This window comes from Lactuca sativa, chromosome 8 (genome assembly GCF_002870075.4).
Source record: "Lactuca sativa cultivar Salinas chromosome 8, Lsat_Salinas_v11, whole genome shotgun sequence".
NCBI classification, from domain to species: domain Eukaryota; kingdom Viridiplantae; phylum Streptophyta; class Magnoliopsida; order Asterales; family Asteraceae; genus Lactuca; species Lactuca sativa.
In genome coordinates this window covers 215,866,734-215,889,930 of record NC_056630.2, presented here as the reverse complement: position 1 = coordinate 215,889,930, position 23,197 = coordinate 215,866,734, and the positions used below count along the sequence as shown (strand labels likewise).

General features: G+C 37.4%; 1 protein-coding gene across 1 annotated transcript; it reads right to left on the bottom strand.

The window, feature by feature from the left end:
- Positions 1 to 17,696: 17,696 nt before the first annotated feature.
- Positions 17,697 to 21,653, bottom strand: LOC111903711 (SH3 domain-containing protein 2). Its single transcript, XM_023899460.3, has 10 exons — positions 21,466 to 21,653; positions 20,471 to 20,593; positions 19,771 to 19,840; positions 19,507 to 19,658; positions 19,282 to 19,383; positions 18,657 to 18,857; positions 18,512 to 18,574; positions 18,281 to 18,427; positions 18,117 to 18,191; positions 17,697 to 18,041 (listed from the first exon to the last, which is right to left on the bottom strand). The coding sequence occupies exons 1-10, from the start codon at positions 21,523 to 21,525 to the stop codon at positions 17,925 to 17,927; spliced, it is 1,110 nt and encodes a 369-aa protein (XP_023755228.1). The 5' UTR covers positions 21,526 to 21,653; the 3' UTR covers positions 17,697 to 17,924.
- Between the last annotated feature and the right edge of the window lie 1,544 nt (positions 21,654 to 23,197).

Genomic DNA, 23,197 nt, shown 5'->3' with positions numbered 1-23,197 from the left:
AGATTAAGACCTTCCCTCTCCTTAACTAGAACTCCTAACTAACTAAATAACTAGTAGTTAGTTAGTTAACTAACCCTATCTCTAAGCAACCACCCAAGCAAGTGGCTAGACAAAATCATATCACTTAAACTCACATCCCATCACAAGCTAGTGTAGGTTTTGTCCCCTTATCCTCTTCCACTCTTTCCTCCTTCATATCCACGAAATTCCTCTTCATTTTACCCTCATTTGACCAGCCAATACTCCAGGGAATTACTCTCAACCTTCATCTCATTTTCAAGCACAAGAACTTCCTTCCAAAGCCATCAAAACCATGAACTAAAGGGCTGCTGTCCCTTTTGTGTTTCAGCCACCATTTCACCCATCTACACCTTCCTTTTGCTTGATATTTTTACCACCAAATACCCCTGGAAGTTACTTGTTATGATACTCAAAATTATTGATTCAAAACAGTGAGTAAACTATCCTTTTTCTTGCTCTTTTGCTGTGAAATTTTCGTGACAGCAACATAGCCAAAAGAGTGGCTGTTTTGGAGCATCAAGCCAACAACCAAAAGTTCATCTTCAACCTTCCATTCTTCAAGTATTCACATAAGTTGAGTTCATACCCCTACATTTTCATGTTTTCTTCAAGTTTTAAGGGGGGGAATACAAGTTAGAACACTAAACATAACTTAAATTTAAATGACAGCTTTCTACAGAAAAGTTGAGTCCTGTTCACGGACTGTTTTGACCATCTTAAACTTAATATCATTCAAAACTGTACAATATGCAAATATTTCAAGTTTATACCTTTCTAATGACTACTCGCACGCATTCATACGATTTTTCTACAATTTATGGCGATTTTTATAAAACTGTCTGTCATTTCAGAAGTGATTTCAGACCAGTCTGTGAAGATGTTCATTTTCACACTAGTTTGAGACCACTAAAAATCATAATAAAAATTAGGAACAAATTAGACTCATTTTATAAACTCTCAGAGGTGACGGATTTAGTTTTTGACTTACGATGATTTTTCTATGACTTTTCTAAAAACAGGGATAGTAAAGGGTAAAACTGTCAAAAGTGGTTTATAGATTTATTAACACCTTCTAACATTTTTGAGCAATGTTTATACATTAAGGAAGTTAAAACACAATCATTTAAATATGTTTAATTACCATTTTTACAAAAGTGATAATTACAAAAAGGTCTTTAGTATCAAACTTAAGGATTATTTCATGCAAAGTTTCTAATAAAAACGTAAGAATATGAACAACAATGACGAAACATACCAAATCATCTTTTAAAACTTATACATATATATAACCATATACATATATATGTTTTGTTTACAAACTTGTCTTCTACATCAAAAATTTCACTTTACTCGTTTTTATCAAATGAATCACTTGTGATTTATTACTACTATGTGAAAACTCTTGTCATACTTTGCATGCACTAGATTTATACAAAGTATTTAGAAATTCCAAAGTATCCTTCGTTGTTAAACCGTTTTAATACATTTTAAAAACTTATGATTTATGCATTGTCAAAACTTTGTGAGAAAGGATGATCTTTGCATACAAAACTATTACTTTAATACAGACTTAGTTGAGAATCCGTGAGACAAGTACATCTTCAAACACTGCCTTTTTGCTAGAAGGTATCGCTACAAGTCCTGTCTATAACCAGAGTCTCCCATTCGGAGAACGTGTCAAATGTGTATAGATCTATACGGGAAGTCATGATCCCGCGCCCTGACTGTTAACTACAGTCCGTCCTTTGGGGTGACAGTTTGTCATAACGCTACGACGCCTGAAGAACGTCGCTACAGGCATATTATGTTTAGTATGGTTATAAAACTCATCGGATATACAATTATTATAGTACTTCTGATTAATGAATGAGTAGTTATTAAAACTATTCTTCATCGAACAAACTGAAATCTTCTAATAGGTTTCATTATATAAATCTATGCTTCAACCTTCTAAAGCATGTCTTTTGCTTTCGGTTTTTAGTCTAGGACATTAGGCTAACTATTACTTTAGGAAAATATGGGATTTTCCTTGTATACAAAACAAACAACTAATAGGAAAATAAAGGATTTTCTTGATTCAACTATCTATATTATTCAATACATATATTCTCATGCATTTCACACTTTTATAAGGAAATAAGGGATTTTCTTGGAAACATACACTCAATTTGGAATGGCATACAAACTTTCTAAACCACTTATGAACTCACCAACTTAATTGTTGACACTTTCTCTTGGAAATAACTTGTATTCTCAGAGAACCGCTAAGCAGGCTTGGAAATCAACTTTTGGGGATTAACGTGCTGGCGTTAATTACTTCTTTTGAAAGATGTTTATGCATTTATCTTTTGAGCATGTAATGAATACAATGTTGTAAACATTTTAAAAACCTTTATATATGTATGGTGGTGTGTACTTTCCTTTCTATGAATTGTTATGATACTGAATATGACGTCCTCCGCCCCCGAACGTTTCCGCCATTCTGGTTTGGGGGTGTGATAGCTAGTTCTGCTACTCCCCCGACCGATCCCAAAGAATTAGAGTGCTTCTATTGTCACGAGAAAGGGCATTGGAAACGAAGCTGCTCGAAATACTTGCAGGACATTAGATATAGAAAGGTCAAGCCCGCTCATGCAAGTATTTATATTATTCAATCTAGCAACTCATCACATCTTATTTCTTGGGTTCTTAAAACAGGGTGTGGTTTTCACATTTTTTCTGATTTGCAGGGCCTAAAAATAAGTAGGGATATGGAGCATGGGAAGATGAACCTAATCATGGGGAACAGAAGAAAGTTGGTTGTGACCAAGATTAGGACTTATTCTTTAGTGCTTGGTAGTGGGTTAGGGTTAGAATTGAACAAATGTTGTTACTCATCCGAGATGGCGAGAAACATTATTTCTTTTCATGGTTTATATAAATAAGGTTTTAGATTTTCATTCAATAATGAAATTGGTTCTATTTATGCTTATTTGAATGGTGTTTTCTATTTTGAAGCATTGCCTTGTAATGGAATATATTAAACTGTGATGGTTGTTGATAACTTAGGAAATAATGTATTGCAAATCGATTCGTCCAATAGTTTGGACAAAGCATGCTTGTGGCATTGTCGTCTTGGACATGTCAACAAGAAGCGCATAGCCCAACTCCAAAAGGATGGAGTGTTGGATTCGTTTGACCTAAAATCAGACGAGACGTGCGAGTCTTGTTTAATTGGAAAGATGACCAAGTCACCCTTCACTGGTACTTGTGAAAGGGGTGAGGGTTTGTTGGACCTCATACATACTGATGTGTGTGGACCCTTCAGATCCACCACAAGGGATGCTTGTTGCTTCTATGTGACTTTTATTGATGATTACGGTAGATATGGGTATATCTACTTAATCAAGCATAAGTCAAAAACCTTTGAAAAGTTCAAAGAGTTTAAACAAGAAGTGGAGAATCAGTTGGGCGGGAAGATAAAGATGCTACGATCCGGTCGAGGAGGAGAGTATCTTAGTATTGAGTTCCACGAGTATCTAAAGGAATGTGGAATAGCTTCACAATTGACGCCGCCTAGGACACCACAACTTAATTGTAACATCCATAAATTTTACACCAAATTTAAACTTTTTCGATCATAAATAAAAATCAAATAGCATTGTTTACAAAAATGTTTTTGTGACAATAGTCAATTTCGAGTCAACTCAAAGTCGTCAAGTCAAACCGAACGACTCGATTAACCCTTGTATATTAGGGTTCACGTTATGAAATTACTATTCAATGCGCTATTTTAATGAGAAATCATCATTTGGAAAATTTGTGTGTTTAATTTCCATAGCCTTAAAAATGTTGAACATTGAACCAAAGCGATAACACGTCATTTCACACTCATCGGGAGTGTGTACGACACTAAATCATGGCTTAATGGGGTTTACGGACCTTGCGTTGCGAAGCCGGACACTCAAAAATATCACAAACGAAACCTCTTAGAGGCCGAAACCTCTTAGAGACCGAGACCGAGCCTCGCTGCCTCAGCCGAGACCGAGCCTCGCCTTCTCCCTTCCCGCCTTCTCACACTCTTGGTTCCTTCCTCTCTCTCGGTCCTTCTCTTCTACTTTCGGTTCCAAGCATCAGAAGCCGAACCTCCGGCCAGACTTCGGATTTTTGACACTTTTCACCCATTTTCAATATTTTTAACATTTTAAGCCCGTTTCTCGTGATTTTAATGCGGGATTTTCATTCAAACTCGTATTTTAATATAATAAACCCTAAATATTCATAATTTAATCATATTTTCATGAAAATCTTTATTTAAATAATAAAATCTAGTGGGTGAATAATTGAGGTGGAGAGTTGACTTTGCTTTACCTTATGACACAAGCAACCACCCCCACACCCACTCTATGACCAGCCACACCTCCCCACCTTACCTAGGTCACTTCAATGTCCTTTCCACTCAATTACCAGCCCTGCCCACTTTCTTAGAGATGGAACATCCATCCTCTCTCCCCACACTTCATTCATTCTCTCATTTTTTTCAACAAAGAATCAAACACTTTTCTCTCAAACTTATTCTCTCTATTTCAAGACTCCAAGGCTGATCATCAAGCTTTATTATACTCTTGGTAAGTATAATTCATCCTCCTTGTGATTATTACACTTTATTCTAATCCAATCATCGATTGCTTACACAAACTCCATCACTTTGATGTTAGATTCTCGAAAATCTTCAAGGCATCTTCAAGTGTTCTTGAGTTGAACACTTCTTTTCTCCATCACCCATCTACTGAAAACACTCAAGGTGAGTTCATATCCCAACATTTTCATGTTTTCTTAAGTTTTAAGGGGGAGAATACAAGCTAAATCATCAAGAACATAACTAAATTCTTCTAACAGCTTTCATCATAAAAGTTACACCCCATTCACGGACTGTTTTGGGCAACTTAAACATTTTAGTTTTCAAAACTGTTTTAGGTGCATGTAGTTCAAGTTTTTATATTTAAAATGACTACTTGCACATCTCCATAAGATTTTTCTACAATTTATGGTGATTTTTACAAAACTCTCTATCATTTCAAACATCAATCCGGACCAGTCTGTGATTATGGACTTGTTCACACAAGTTAGAGGTCACTAAAAATCAGGTAAAATTTTATGAACAAACTAGACTCATTTTCCAAACTCTCAGACTTTAAGGAATTTGATTTGGAAATTTGATGATGTTTCTACAAATTTTCTAAGAACAGTTACAGAAAATGTTATCAACAGAAAAATACTATCAATTTCATTTCACCTTGTAACATGTTGAGCAAGGTATATATCTTTATGTGATTACGTGTAATTGCAATATATGACATTTTGTCTTAGTATATAGATATACATCAGTTAAAAAATGGGTTTTTGCTAGATAAAGCATAGAAATAACAATGTGTTAAAAATCAAATTACATCCATTACATACAAACGTTTGAATAAACTATGTTAAGTATAGTTTATGTACATTACTACTACTATCCTTGTTTTGATAAGCTATAATAGGTATGGTTTATGTTTCTATTAATACAACAAACACTTTTCGAAAGTTTTATTCCCACAGAAAAAGGTTCTACCTCACGCACACTACACGTAAACTTGTTAGCTTAAGTTGTGAGACATTGTCTCCCCGTACGTTCGAGTACGGGATATAAATTCCTGTAAGTTACAACCAAAATCTCTTGTAGGGAGAGCGTGATAATTGTGTATAGATCTATATTGGGGTTGACATCCCACACCTCGCTGCTAGCTACAGCCGGACCGGCAGGTCTGCAGGTGACAAGAGTCATAGGATCAGGGCATCTGAAAGACGTTGTGCAGGTTACCTCTAGTCATAGTATGGTTATAGCGACTCACATAGGGAGTTAACAACACATAAAGTTTATGGGAATTTTATAAATAAAAAGGGGTTTTATGTCGATTTAAAATCACTTTTTGTATCTTTAAGTATGACAAATACTTGTTCATTTTCAGTCCTGGTACTTAGGACCACATAACTTTTATAAGGAAAATATTGGATTTTTCTTGGTATCATACAACTCATTACAAAGATCGATTTTCAAACTCTTACTATCAAAAGCTTATGAACTCACCAACCTTTGTGTTGACACTTTTTCAAACAACTTGTATTCTCAGGAAATCACTAAACAGGTAACCAAGTGCTTTTGAGGATGGAACGTTAAGGCGTCAAACATTTCATATTTCGTCAACATATTGTAATTGATTTTGAAACATGTAACTCATACAATGATGTAACTCTTTCAATTATATATATGTTGGTTGTGTTTACTTTCATCACTATTGCCATTGTTGTTATGATACTATACATGAAGTCCTCCACCCCCGGACGTTTCCGCCATCCTTGGTTTGGGGGTGCGATAGTTTTCAATTCAATATCCATCAGAGTGTCCCAAAATCATAACATAAGGATGAGGAGCGGTACAGTCACGCCTTCGCCTTGGTTTCAGAGGGGATCATGTTGGGACACATAGCCACCAAGTCGCAAAACCTGGCCGTATAAGCCGTTATGTCGGTCCCCTTCATCTTGAGGTTCCAGAGTTCTTCCTCAAGCTTCTGAACTTCGCCCCTAGGGCAGTACTCTCCTCTCATGAGATCTTTTAGAGTGTCCCAGCCCATGGCATTGGCTGTGACCAAGGAGAGTGCATTGACATGGCCGTTCCACCATGACAAAGCTCTGTTAGTGAAGGTAGCAGTAGCGAACTTGATTTTGCTCTCTTCGGGACAAGAGCACATTTCGAATACAGCTTCGGTTCTTTCGAACCATTGGGACAATGCCAGAATTCCTCCGGTCCCATCAAAGAAAGCAGGTTTACAATTCATGAAGTCCTTATAAGTGCATCCCTGCACTCGCTGGTGGACTTCACCGAATCTAGAATTTCCACCGCTCGCATCACCCGAGTTCATTTGGGCCATGGCTGCTGTGACCGCTGCAGTCACAGCCGCTTGGAACAACACCGGATCGAACTGCGGAGGAGGAGGTGGTGGAGGAGGGGTTTGAGTTTCAGGTCTTCCCCTGCTGGGACGCTTTCGTGGAGGCATCCTTCACTGGAAGATCATAGAAATGATAGCAATAGTAAGAGCCTATTGCGAATATGAATAGAGTGTTTCGTGGATTAAATCAACATAATCCAAGATCAGGGTAAGAGCTATAGCAATAGAGAAATCATCTGCCAATATACTGGTATTAATGATGCAACAGAAGTTCATGAAAATTGACCTAGCAGTAGGTCTTACATCATACCGTAGAGAAAATGTTGGCAGTTTAGAGGTTCAGCTAGAGTACTTTTAAACTAGGAATGTTTACAGACAAGAGACCTACGGAACATAGAGATGAAAGGCTAGTCCTTTAAACAAAAGAGTGAGGTAACTAGATGTCTTCTACTGGCGACGGCTGCTTGTCGGGCGAATTCTCAGATCCTCCAATTGACGCATAACTTCTTGAAGGTGTCGATCCTGAGTCCTTTGGCGTGCTCGGAGTTCCCTAACTTCAGCTCGGGATGCTGCCAGCTGATGCTGCAGAGCCTCGTTGGTCCTCCTTGTCCTGTCCATGGCTTCTTCGAGTTGGCGGATGCGAGCCGTGTTGAGGTTTGAGTTGGCATCCACTTCCACAACTCGCCCAATAGCTGCTTGGCCTTGCTCAACATTCCTGGCAATCCTTCGGATCATGATGGGTAGAACCCGATCTGCCGATCCTCCTTCGCTTACGTTGTAGAAACTTCAGTCTCCATTGTAGGGCAAGGGCTGACCCTGCTCCTCGCTCCATCGATGCAAGGACATTGCCCACATAGGAGTGGGGCCCTGCAATGCCAGTCGGGGGTTAGGGTTCGGGGCTTCAGGAGGTTGGTTGTTGACTTCTGGCTCGGAGCTCGAGCTATCCGAGAAGCCTTCAGCATGATGATCATCCAAAGGAATAGGGTGATCGTCGTCGGACTCTTCTTTGAGCCATCCTCCATTGCCCTGGTTTGGAAAGTACGGATCACCGGGTAGGTGGAAGCCAGCCATGCTATCTACGCGAGAAAGGGGGAAAGAAGATTAATAGACGTACTATTCTAAGATACTTATAGGAGGAATCATTACCAGTTGACCCAATACTTGCATAGTGCATACCGGTCACATGTAACCGAAGCAAGATAGTCCTTCGAATAAACCACCCTAACTTCAGACCCCCAATCAAACAAGAACAGGGAATGAAGCAAAGGCTGCAGATTCTGAGTCTATAGCGCCCCAATCACATGTAATCGTGGTGTATCCACTTAGCAACTATTGTCCTACTAGTAACGACCCTTGATGATAACACATACGTATAATCTAGAGATACAGAATACTCCTATAGTATTCTTATGTTAGCGTTATTGTAGTATTGTTGGTAAGTTTTAGACTTGTTGCAACATCCCAACCGAACTTAGGCACATGCTAGTCACTCTCAGGAAAACGTAGTTGATCAGGCTACATCATCCTGAATGTGACTATATGTCTCTAAACCCAATTGTGCTGCCCAACGATCTTAATACTTTTGTTTTGTTCTAGGATGATACTGATTCCTGTGTTTCATAGTGATGGGTGTATATATATACTTAGTTAGATCTTTTAGATACTTAGCAGTATATATTCTTGGTCAGAGTGTTTTAGTCCCGAAGTGTTTATAGTTCGTATATCTTTTATAGGTTGATATACTTGATTCACTATAAACAATGCTCTGATACCAATCTGTCACACCCCAAAACCGATAACGGCGGAATACGTTTCGGGGTGGATGACGTAGTGAACAGTATCATCACAATTGCATAATAGTAGAAACAAGAATCATACAACCATAGTATTACATAGTGAATTTAATTACATGCGTGTTTTGTAATGTTTAACAATCACTCAAAAGTAATTCAAAAATAAGAGATGGGTCTTGTGTGCTCCACCTTCTCCAAAAATGTTGCGTCTGTACCTGTCTATATTTGACCTGAAGATACAAGTCATTTTGAAAACAATTATCAGCATAAAGCTGGTGAGTTCATAAGAGTTTAGTGTGAGTTTTTGTATACAAGGCATTAGTGTTAAAAATGTATCCTTTATGTTCATAAGTAGTAGAAATTTAGAAAATCCCATATTTTCCAGGAAATACATTGTAAGTGACAATCTGTGAAAAGTATGCATTCTTTATCTCTTTGAAAACAATTTATTGTAAAAATTCTTTGGCAAATCTCCAAATAACAAATGTGATAGAATAAGTTAAGCCTGTGATCAATGATAGAGGTGCGAGCTTCTTTTAGTGATAGATACTTACTTACTTCGGGATGTGGTTTAACATTTAGTGTAGTATTTTAGAGTAGTTGTAGGGTATTCCATGTATATTACCAATAGTGTGGATAATAGAGGATCCCATGACCTTCCCGGTCATGCACAGTGTAGTGAAGTAGTGGCATCCCTGGGCCTGTACGGCACAGACTGAGTTAACAGTCGGGATGTAGTAGCGTCTGCCCCGTATAGATCTATACATGTAGAGTCGTCTCCTGCTGGAACACTCCGGGCGTAGTGAATAGCGAATAGAGTATCTCGTAGTGGTTTAGTGTATTATTGTTTGTTTAGTGTTTACTCAATGGTTATAGTATAGTAAGCTTTTACTATTGATCATAGTGTATTCTCTTACTAGTGTATCGTAGAGTAATAGTGAGTATTATAGTGTAGATAGCAATAACTTTAGCGAGTAGTAGCGGTAGCGACCCTAACCATACCTATTATGGTTATCTTAGTGGGGATGTTTCATAGCACGTTAGTGACTTTAGCAATAAGTGAAGGCAGTAATAATTGTATCCCATACTGATATACAGATTATATAAGTAAGAAATCAACGACAGTCGGACGGATAGCTACTACCCTAAGCCCACAATCAAACAAGAACAGGAAATAAGGCGAGATATCGGTCCTAAGTCCTCCAAGTCTTATTTATATAAATATATCAGAGTGGTTACATTTTATAAGCAAATTGATTTAATAAAAATATTTTCCAAAAGAACATTTAAATTCTGATTCACTGTTTAAAATAGTTTGAAAAGGGTAAAACCCGTTTCCAAGGCATAGGGACAAATCACATGTGATTTGAACTAAGAGTAGTGAATCACATGTGATTAATCCTTGTAACTCGGAAATCGTTCTGTAAAACTTTACATAAACATTTATAAGCAACTTGTATCTCCCCCCTAAAACATGTAAAACACTTGAAAGGTTCATTAAAGGGGTATGAACTCACCTGAAATCGCGGAAATCGGGTGAATCGGGTAAATCGGGTAGTAGTGTCGATTGAGCGTTTGGTACCAAATAACCACTTGAGCACCTTTTAGGACCCTAATGTCGTATGAAATATGTATTTTACAAGAAGTTAATCATCTTATGCTTTTCATTATAGAATTTGGACATTCTAGTGTCGTTTTCGGGGTTTTAAGGCCTAGAAAGGGTTCCCGGGAGTGGTACAAGGCCATGGATGATTTACGGGAGGGTCCTTGAGTTCACTCTCTTAGAGTTTATGGCCTAAAAGCCATCCATTGGGAGTTTACGGCCGTAAGCCCCCTAGGCTTGGCCGTAAACTCTTGTGGTGTCCCAAAGTGTGTGTTTAAGGCCTTATCTCACTTCCTTGATTTAGTGGTGTGTGTTTTGGACCAAGAGGGAAGGATTAAACATCATATTTTGTGATATTTTTGGGGAGTTTACGGCCAAGACTTGTTCTTGGGCCGTAAACTCCTATAAGTCCTTCAAGATGAAGGTTTTACTTGTACAACATGGTCCCAAATGGCTTAGAAAAATCCTAGAAGGCCCTATAGTGAGTTTGGAACAATTTGGCACACATTTATGGGGAGTTTACGGCCCAAGAACATCCTTGGCCGTAAACTCTTCATTTGGTGTCAAAATGAAGTGTTTAATGGTACAACACACTTCCATAGGCCTTAGATAAATTCCTTTCATGCATTAGGGTAGTTTAGGGACTTGTTTGACACAAAAATTTGGGTGTTTACGGCCCAAGCTTAGCCTTGGCCGTAAACTCCTCTTTTTGTGCTCAAATGATGTTGCTTGATGCATTTAAGTGTTCCTCGGAGTCAAGTCTAATTTACCAAACATCATAGAAGTGTTTTTGGGGCTTAAATCATAGATTTATGGGGTGTTTGAGGTGTTTACGGCCTAAGCACATGCTTGGGCCGTAAACTCCTTTTTACATGCCAAATCCTTGTGTTTTAGTGTCCAAACCCTTCTAGATATATGCCTTAATTAGTATACTAACATACAAGAAGGAAAAACTTGGTCTTTGGCTTGATTTTGGGGGTTTACGGCCTAAGGAGCTTCTTAGGCCGTAAACTCCTCTTTGAACCTTGATTCCTATGATTTTTGGCCCTCAAATTAAATGAAACATGTCTAGAATAAGATAGAGAATGAGTACTTACGTTTGGAAGTCGGAAATTAGCGGAATCGGGGCCGATTTCGAGTCTAGAGAGAGAAAGTAGAGAGAGGGAGAGTGGGTGTGTAGTGAATGAGTGTTCAAATGTTGTGCACACCCATTGCATATGTCTCGGGAAACGCACCCGATACACGGCTACCCGATGTTTAAATTTAACTGGGTTAAAACTTTTTACCCGGGTGAAGTGGTTGAAAAAGTAAAACAACTCTATTAGGTTAAACGAGGTTAACACATATGAGTTATATTACTTATGATAATATTAAGTCATACATAGACTGAGATATTCGGATTTTGACGGTTCCAAATATTACATAAATAACGTATAGCGACACGTTCCGTTAGTGAAAATGGGGTTTGTAACGGAATTAGATTTGGGGTTGTCACATGCATACTGGCCATCAGCCTGACTAGACCACCCTACTTGGCCTACAGTCCATCTGAATCTATCCTGAGCCTTCGACATGACTGGTCCGCCACGTGGGCATGCAGTCTCCCGGGACCACTCATAGGGTATGTTGGCCTTCAGCACAAAGTAGGACTGCCTCAACCCAAACACAAGCAAATAACCATGTGCGCATAACTATCATATACTGGCATATACAAACATCAAACATATCTATCTCATTGATCATCAATCATAGAATTCTCTCGTAACTAGAGTATCGACCTAGCGGGTTACTAACATACCAATCCTTACAGATTATAAGAGCCTAACATACTGTCTACCCTGATTCCGATCTAACAGATCATAACCACATGTAGCATACCATAACAATAACAACTAAAGGGTCGGCCTTGGTGTCGTAGACTCTATCGATATAGTGAGGATAACTCACCTTGCAAATGTCGGCTCGGAAGATAAACTCCAACTCTCGGATCACTTGACACAGGCTCCACCACCTATGATCATAGTACAATATACTCATAAGTCCTTAACCTTATAAGGTACTCCATAACCCACCAGTTAACCCCTGGTCAAAGTCAAAGTCCACAGTCATGGTCAACAGTCCATGTTGACCCCAACTCACTGAGTACCCTCGGCTACTCGCCGAGTTCCTTGAAGTACAATCCAACTCGCCGAGTCATCGGGGTGACTCGCCGAGTTCCTTCGATTCTCGTTCAAACTTTAAGGCCACCCGTCGAGTTCCCTCCTTGCAACTCGACAGATACACACGCATACATATTCTAGGGAAAACTCATCTGACTCGCCGAGTTGTTCTTCAACTCGTCGAGTCTTATGGTAATCTTCATCGGACTCGTCGAGTTGTTCATCCAACTCGTCGATTTCACGACCATCTTCATGTGACTCGCCCAGTCAACCTTGTGACTCGCTGAGTCCATTCAGTCCTCTTTCCATACAGACTTGTTTTGAGCCATGCAGCGGCTCCAAATCACAGATCCAAGCTTCTAGGGCATGCTTATCACGTAAAGTTGCAAACTTTACGTGCATGCATGGCTATAAAGGCTCTAAATGCCTATTTTAAGTTCTTAATGGAACTTCATGCTCAAGAGGGACCTTAATCATGACCAAAACTGAAACTTTATGCTTCTAGAATCCAAGGAGGGTCCAGATCTGAAGTTACAACCTCAGATCTAACCCATAACTCATCTTTCCAACTTATTATCTCACCAAAAACCCTAAAACTCAACCAATAGAAGAGATTCACAAGGAAAAAGGCAATGTGGTTACCCCCAGAAGATGATAACTGAGATAAGAGTTGATTCCCACACTCTACTTGCCCTAATCTCCTTCTCCTCCAAGCCTTCTCCCTCCAAAGATCCTCTTTTCAAGCTTCAAACACATAATGGGCACACACACACACACACGCGTATTAGGGTTTTAAGGGGCTCTCAAAGACTGCAAAGAGGCCAAAGGAGGCTGAGGCTCCTTTAAATAGAGGTGCAAACCCCGGGATTTAGGGTTTCATCTGCCAGCTCCTACTCGTCGAGTCCCAGTATGGACTCGTTGAGTAGGTCACCTAACATGCGATCCCACCCCGCTGCTACTTGACGAGTAGGTCAACCAACTCGTCGAGTAGAGCTTAACCCAATAAATCTTATTTAAACAATACCTGAGAATTGGGGCGTTACATTAATGGTGTGGCTGAGAGGCGCAATCGGACCTTGTTGGGCATGGTTCGTTCCATGATGAGTCGTGCTTCGTTACCTATCTCATTTTGGGGGTACGCCTTAAAGACTTCCGCCCATATCCTTAACTTAGTCCCTATAAAGAAGGTTGCCAAAACACCTCATGAGATGTGGAAAGGAAAAGCTCCCTCGTTGGCACATATAAAGGTTTGGGGTTGCGAGGCTTTCGTTAGACGAGAGACTCACGACAAGCTTGAACCTCGTAGTGAGCGGTGTATTTTCATCGGTTATCCACAGAAGTCCTTTAGATATCTCTTCTATAGACCGAGTGATGATGTTGTCTTCGTTTCTAGGAGAGGAGTATTTCGCGAGAGAGAGCTCATATTCCAAGAGGACAGTGGGAGGCAAATTGATCTTGAAGAGCTTCAAGAGTCAAGCGATGAAGTAACCTCCAACACTAACGATCAACCTGAGGAGGAAACTCCTGTTGAACCAAATGACGAGTCCCTACCTCTTAGACGTTCCGGTAGAGTTAGCCATCCACCCACGTTTTATGGATTCCATATTACTACTGAGGGCGATACATTCATTACTGATAGTACACTAGTGAATTTAGATGAGCCTAATAGCTACAAGGAAGCCATGGCAGGCCCGGAGTCTGCGAAGTGGAAAGAGGCAATGGACAGCGAAATTCAGTCCATGTATGGCAATCAAGTTTGGAACTTGGTTGACAACGTACCATGGTTGACAACGTACCAGGTCGTAAGACAGTTGGGTGCAAGTGGATCTTCAAGAAGAAGACAGACATGGATGGGAAAGTGCACACTATAAGGTGTGATTGGTTACAAAGGGCTTTACTCAAACTCTTGGAGTTGAATATGATGAGACCTTCTCACCAGTTGCGAAGATAAAGTCTATTAGGGTGATGCTAGCCATAGCTGTGTTTCATGACTATGAAATATGGCAGATGGATGTCAAAACCGCTTTCCTTAATGGGAAGTTGGCTGAGGATATTTACAAGAGTCAGCCAGAGGGTTTTGTTGATGCAAAGCATCCCAATAGAGTGTGCAAGCTTGAGAAATCCATTTATGGATTGAAACAAGCGTCTCGTAGATGGAATCTTTGCTTCGATGAGAAAGTCAAAGAGTTTGGCTTTACGAGGAGTAAGGATGAGTCCTATGTATATGTCAAAGCTAGTGGAGTATAGTAGCTTTCTGGTGTTGTATGTGGATGACATATTACTCGTAGGAAACGACATCCCAACCTTGCAGGAAGTTTAGTCCTGGCTTGGGAAATGTTTCGCTATGAAGGACCTTGAAAAACTGCATATATCCTAGGGATAAAGATAGTGAGAAACATGAGTAAAAGACTAATTGGACTTAGTCAAGGTACTTACTTGGATAAGGTGTTGAAACGTTTCAGCATGGAGAATTCCAAGAAGGGGGAGTTACTGATCCAAAGGAATACCAAACTAAGTAAGACTTAGAGTCCGAGTACAGAGGCTGAGATAGCAAAGATGAGCCGAGTCCCTTACGCTTCTGCAGTCAGCTCCATCATGTATGATATGACTTGTACTCGCCCTGATGTGGCCTTCACTTTGAGCATGGTCAGCAGATATCAAGGGAAACCTGGTAGAGCCCATTGGACCGCAGTCAAGAATATTCTCAAGTACCTACGAAGGACCAATGAATGGTTTCTAGTCCTCGGTGGGAGTGATGACTTAAGAGTATGAGGGTATAGTGAAACTAGTTTCCAGACGGATCGGGATAACTACCGATCGCAGTCAGGCTGGGTCTTTACTCTCAATGGAGGAGCAGTAACTTGGAAGAGTTCCAAGCAGGAAACGATGGTTGATTCAGTGTGTGAATCAAAGTACACTGCAGCGAGCGAAGCGTCAAAGGAGGCGATATGGCTAAAGAACTTCATCAGAGACCTTGGAGTTGTACCTGCCATAAAGGAGCCTATGGAGATTTTCTGCGATAACGAAGGTGCGGTCGCCCTGACCAAGGAACTAAGGGATCATGGTAGATCCAGACCTATCGAAAGGAAATACCATTTTATCAGAAATCGTGTGGAAGAGGGACTCCTCGTTGTGAAAAGGGTATCGTCAGAGGATAACCCAGCAAATCCCCTCACGAAGGGACTAAGTAGGGTTAAGCACTCGCAGCACGCTATGAGCATTGGGCTGAAGCACGATATTAGTTTTTGTGATTAGATAGGTTTTAGAAACTTGTAATAGATAAATTGTAATTGACATTTTATGATTAAATAAAGGTGTATTATTTATGAGTAAAGTTACTATCTTGTGTTGATTATTTACTATTGTTTCATTTTGCATGTTTTGACTTCCTGAATAATAAGATTATTCGAAACCTCCACAGTCGATCATACATTGGAAGTAGGTATGAATGAAGACTGTCATGAATTGACTTGTAGATTGTCTAAGGTGTTAGACATAGCAAAAGTTTGTTGCAACGTTAATGAGTGCTTATGAAATAAGATTTGAGCATTAGATTAAACCCATGTTCATGAAGTGTCGTAAGGGGTTTTTGTTGGATTAGGTGTCTAAGCACATAACTATATTTGGTATGTACTTGACCCGATAGTAGCATGGTCCTTTTTGGTTGCCTTCACCAAAGCAACTTGATTGGATGATTAGTGGAGAGAGAGGATAATATGGTTTATTAATATATTATAAGAATAATATATTAAAGGAAAAATCATATTAGTTAATTAATATGTTGGTCTAGAATTAATTTGGTGATCAAAAGATATTAATTGAACTTAGGGGACTGGATTGCAATTATTGGATAATTGGTTATTGGGCTGTGAAACCCTAAGGAGCAAGGGGTGGACAAAAATTAGATGGAAGCCTATCATATTTTCGTCCAGGGCCTTATTCCAGAAGGTTCCTTAGACTGCTTAAGGTCTAAGCTGTCCAATTAGGGTTTTGACTGAAACCCTAGCAGCACAAGTATAAATAGGCCCCTAGGGCTACAGAAATCGGCACTTGAAACCCTAAGAAGTCTAGGAGCCGATTTTGTGCCTATCATCCCCTCTCTTCAAGATCATCCTCTTGCCTTGGTGTTTGTAAGCCATTAGAGGTGTGACAATTGTGACACTAAGCTCCAAAAGATTGGAGATTCTAGCATTCAAGAAAGGTAATCATCTAGATTTGATCTATTAGTGTAATTTCGAAATATATATGCTAGATCTAGGGTTCTTAAGTCTTGGATGAATTGCATGTACAATAGAGAAACCCAGATCCAAGCTTTAGGGTTTTGCATGTGCACATAGAATGTTGTTTTGTATAAAACCCATCAGTTATATCTACCCACGTAGCTCGTTTATAGGAATCACTATAAGCATTAACTGAAATATTTATCTAGAACCCACATATTCGGTTTATCTTTTATCGAACATTTTCAAACATGGTTTTAACTACAAAATAAATACTTTTCATACTTTTTATATATTTTATTAATACGGTTAGCAGAAAGCCTATAACTCTCATCAACCTTTGTGTTGACTCTCAAACTACATATATTCTCAGGACATCATTAAACCAACTTTTAGCAAAAGAGAGTCATAGATTTCGGGCAATCTAGTATTCTCTAGTTTTTGTTATATCGGCCTATTTGTTAAGACAAATTCATGAACTTATTATTATTATTATTATTTGTACGAACTATTTATTCAAACCTTAAAGTGGAATGTAAATGATGTATTATTATTGTTGTAATTTGTGAAGTATATTCAATTTATTTATGATCCATAAACTAAGTCGCACAACCCAACATGTTCCGTCGTTTCGGTCGGAGGTGTGACACAAACCACCCCCTTTAAATGGCAAGATCATAAAAAGGCATGACAAATATGACGTGACACCTACATGGCAGCAAAAAAGGAGTAACAAAAATAGCACCACACGTTGTAGCCTAATACAACACACATTTGTCATTTGTGTTTATGTGACCCATGACATGACAATATCATACTTCCATTTTCTTGACACAAAACAACATAATTTCAATTCCTTACTTATCATAGTAAAGCACTTACACAATTACACGTCTCTATACATAACACATAAAGATCGAAATGCAAAAATGCAGTTAAAAAAAGTACATTGCTATAATGTTTTGTATTTCTCATAATTGTTCCTTGAATTTCATGACAAAGAAAAGTTTCCCAGAAAAAACACATTAACTTTCTCGACTCAACACAAAAATATGACTAAATCACAAAAGCAATTACATAAATCTTCTCACAAAAAAAAAACTGACAACAAAATTCCAAAAGAGAATTTACAAAAGATTATGAATTTTAGATTTAAATGAGAGCTAAAAAATATCTGTGACCTTACTTGCAAGAACACGTTCTCGTCTTTCAATGTATCCCACCGGAAACCAGCCTGCTTTCCCTTTGCATTCACCTTCTGCCCAACCATTATTAGACACCTGTCATTTTTTTTATAAACTTGTCAAATATGCTGATGTGGCATCTGATTTTGGTAAATGTAATTAATTCCTTACCTTTCTAATAACAACATAATCACCAAGTGATAAATTCAACTCCACATCAGACTCTGCGTGAAATGAGTACATTACCTGAACAACAACAAATAATTCATGAAAAAATATAATCAAGAAAGTAGTTAATAAATTCGAATGGATTTTATAATTTATAGGCTTCTTACCTCTCCTAAAAAGTAATCCACTTCATCATTTGACCCATTTTGAGTTGGAGAAGTAAACGCATTATTTACTTCTTCATATGATGGAGGTGGAGGTGCTGTTTCTATTGGTGTAGGAGCCGCTTCAATTCTTTGTCGTTCTGATACCATCTACACAAGGGTAAAACGGTCATTTACTCTCGCATTCACACAGTTCATGTTTTTTTTTTTTACAAATATGCCCTCATTGCATACCTCGCCTTCAAGCTGATCCAGAATTTGAACAACCTTTTGGTGGTAGGCACGTTCTGATTCAATCTTTTATAAATAAAAATACAAGTGTCAGATAATAAATAAGAGATGATGAGAATTAGAAATATTAATATTTAATATAAAATACCATGGAAATTAATCTCTGAAGTGTCATTTTTTGTTGTTGACCTTCAACAGCAGCCATTGCTGATGCAGCTTCTCTTCCCAAAATTGTCATGTTGGATTTCAGATCTTGTAATTTTGATTCTGCTGCTTCAAGTTTCATAAGGATGTCTGGATTCCCTGTTCCTTCTCTAACTCTTGCTTGTCTTTTAGAAACTTCTACAGCCTACAAATTAATTACTTTTTTTTTATCCATTTAGATTTTAGACCTTTAACTATATTCTGTTGTGATTAAATATTTTACTTTTCAGAACAAAATATAGAAAAGCATAATGTATTAGCATCATTTTATCAATTTAACTACTTAACTGAATTCCTGTAGATTAAACCATTATATACTATTTTTGAATGTTTCAAAAAAAAAAAAAAAAAAAAAAACGTTTTTTGTGGTTACCTGATATAGAAAGGCATAAAATGGTGATAATAGTCACAAGTACAATTGTTATCTGTGTTTTTTTGGATGACAATTTTTATATAAAACAATCAATGCAAATTGCAAGATTAACGAAACTGAGAATAAACATAAACAATTATATATTAATCTCAGAAACAAAAAATAAAATCATTTATTAAAAAGAAAAAAGGAATACCTGAGCTTCAGCCTCTTGCCTCATTCTATCATATCTTTGAGCAAGATGACGAGCATCTTCTAGTGGAGCTCCCATTACCATTGCTCTTAATGGCTCTGCCACCTGTTCAACATTTGAAATAATCTTTCTATTTTTAGCATTGTACTTTAATTCTTTCTATTTTTAGAACACTAATTTGAAAATTGAAAGTAACATGTTATGAATATAATTAACAAATAAATGAACCTGAGTCCCAAATGATTTGAGTAGGTTTCCTCTTTCTTTCTCCATTAAAGCACGAGCTCTTGAAAAGTTTTTTGCAGCTCTAGATAGTGTGCTACCACTAGTGCATGTATTCTCAACACCATATTTCTTGCTATCTTCGGACAATTTTGTCCCTGTTCAAGAAACTCTTCATGTGAATTTACAAATTACAACACAATGTCCTTCAAATGAACTTTTTTAAAAAAAAAAAAAAAAAAAAGTTGGAAAAGAGCATCAAAAGTTTACCAATTTCAAGTTGTTTGGAACCTGTAACTATATATCCTTCAACACCACGAACAATGTCCCTTTGGAAATGCTGAAAGTGAAAAGGGAGCAAACTGTAATGACCAAAAGGGTAAAATTAATTTTTCTTATCAGAAATGCTAACATCATGTTTCATTGAGCCTCAAGAATGTTTCTTTTTTACGTAATCTATCTACCCTTCTTTTTTCCTCCCACTCATTTCACATCAAAGTTAATGAACATTGTGAAAACTGTTTGTTAGAATGTAAGGGTAAAATGGTCATTTAGTCACATGTAGCTTATTTTTTTACATTGATTTAGAGCATGCAACTGCAAAATTGTTTCTCTTGAATTCTAGACATGCTTTTTTAGGGCTATGTTCAATAATAAAGATGAGAAGGGCATTCAAGTCTTTTGCCCGTATTCCACGTTTTTGGGTAGGGCAAAAATTGAAATCTTTTTCCCATTAACATCAGTTTTAGTGTATGTTTGGAAAAAAACAGCCAGAAGCTCAAGCTTTTATTTGTGTAAAAGAGTAAGTTGTAAGGTTTTAAGAGGTGTAGAATTACATAAAAGGACATGATTAGGGTTAGGGTAGATAAATAGATACGTGACTTTTCAAGGGCAACCTAGTAATTTTGTTAAAATATGCATGAGGTTTTCTTTAAATGCTACTTGAAGTAGCTTTTGGATTAAGAGCAACCTTAGCAGCACGTGTAGATATGTATAGCTTCTCAAGTTTCTGATGAAGCCTCAGTTCTGCCTCATCTGTAACAACATTATCAGAGCCTCCATAACCACCACCACCAAACTGCTTGAAAACCGCCTGAAAGTAAAATATATAATAATGTTATTAATTATTGTTGTGAAAGTAAGTTGTGCTTTTCTGTATTTTGCCCCTTTTCAACTTTATTACATTCAGACATTATCATGTTATCACAAAGTGAACACAAAGTTTATTTTTCAGTATTTCAAATTTGGAAAATACGCGTAGTTATTTATGTAAGGACACACATGAGATATGATGTTATCATGTTAGCACTACAAACTTTAAAGGTAGCAAAATGAATTTCTACAACGTTTTCATACTAAATAACAAAGAATCGATTATTCTATATCAAATTGTGTAACAAATAGTATGACTTGGTGTGATAATTGCTATTTGGGGACTGTGAATAACTTTATATCAGTTGTAGAATAGGAAAATGTTTAGTTTGTTCATAAAACAGAAAGATTATAATAAATCTTTCTTTAACCAGAGTATGAGATTCTAGTTATCTACACTACCTTGACCAAAAGCTGAAGTTAACTACAAACTCAATATCATTTACCTACATTATGACAGAGTGCCCTAATTAAAATTATAATCGACGTAAACTGCTTGATCGATACCAACTGAATCAAGTTAGACAATGTCTCTTGAACAAAAAAAGAATCATTGATTACTAATTTTATGTCGACGTTGCTTAAACATCTATATTAGTTTTTTACAAGTTTTTGACATCGAAATTTGAAAATACGTCTCGTTCGTTTTCGAACGGATATAAAAAACTAGGGAAAGAAAAAAAAAATCAGATTCTACAGATTCATCCACAGATCCTTGAAGAATAAATTGTCATAAACAAAATTAACTATGATCTGAAAGTGTTTCGCCGCCGAGAGTTTGAATTCAAAACAAAGAATTCGTCTGATTTGTACCTGTTGTTGTCTGGCAACCTGCTCCCGGAGCTTCGTCGCCTGTTTTCTGATCGTTTCCATTCACGAATTCACCGAAAAAGGGAAGAAATCAACGGATTATGGACTTAGTTGAACTGAGGTTCGCCGGAGATTTATCCCGTCGAACAGATCCAACTTTATTATATTATAGTTATTCCGATACAAATGCTAGAATTGTTATTCATTATGGCTTTTCAGAATTAAGTTAGGGTATATTACAAAATAGCCCCTCGACTATCTCTTAATGACAAAAACTTCGAAAGCAAGCTTCAATGATTGTTTCTCATATACATTGAACTTCTTCGATCAATACTTGGAAATTATTTGATGATAAATTTGGCACACATGTTGAGTCATGATTTGATAATAAAAAATCTTCGTTAGGATTAGGATTTAGATTATTTTTTTTTCTTTGTCAAGCTTTGTGATCATGGATCCAATAAAGTTCTGATATCATTGTGCATCTTAATTCGATGTTCAAATAATTAAAAATATGATTTGTTATATCATCATTTTCAATGAAATAATATCGATGCTTAATACAAAGTGGTTAGATATAGATACAATACGGATTCTTGTTTGCTCATCATCAAAACAAAAAAACATGGTGATAATCAATACAAATGCATGCAGCCAACGCGACAATATCATGAATCATGAAGTCTAAAATGAAACATTCATCACATAGCATAATTGGTAATGACGAAATATTTTTCAAATAAAGTATTAACTATTAAGTCCTTAAATAACAAGGAAGGGATCACAAAATTTAAAACCTCCCATAAATGTTTGTAAAAAATATATTCCGAGGGAAGTAGGGGAGAGCATTTGGACCGGTGGACCGGACCGGACCGAACCATTTTTTTGGACCCCCGGGCCGGTTCTCGGTTCTAAGATTTCTCGCCGGTCCGGTCCGGTTTTTTTCCCGGTCCGGTCCGGTTTTTACCGGATTTAGAACCGGTTGGACATGATTAAGATTTTTGTGACGTTTTTTAAACGCACATAACTCATTCGTTTTAAGTCGGATTGACCTGCGGTTTTTTCCAACATTTAGTTTATAATTTGTAGATGAATTTAGACTATAATTTTGTTTATTTTGGTATTATATTCACCGTGTTACAATCCTTCAAAGTAGAGCTATCAAAGCTGAAAAAATTCAGCTTTTCAGCAACATTTTGTAAGCTGTGATGTTTTTTAAACACCCATAACTCATTCGTTTTAAGTCGGATTGACCTCCGATTTTTTCCAACATTTAGTTTACAGTTTGTAGATGAGTTTAGACTATAATTTTGTTTATTTTAGTATTATATTCACTGAGCTACAATCCTTTAAAGTAGAGCTATCAAAGTTGAAAAAATTCAGCTTTTTAGCAAGATTTTATAATCTGTGACGTTTTTTAAACACCCATAACTCATTCGTTTTAAGTCGGATTGACATACAGTTTTTTCCAACATTTAGTTTACAATTTGTAGATGAATTTAGACTATAATTTTGTTTATTTTGGTATTATATTCATTGAGTTACAATCCTTCAAAGTAGAGCTATCAAAGCTGAAATATTTCAGCTTTTTAGTATTATTTTATACTATAATTCCGAGTCCGCGTTTAGCACTTGTGGTAGAGTTGTAAGTGAGTATCAAACTAGTTTATCGACATTGATAGTTGAAGCTTTGTTATGCACCCAAGATTGGGTGATAAAGTTTACAAATCCGATA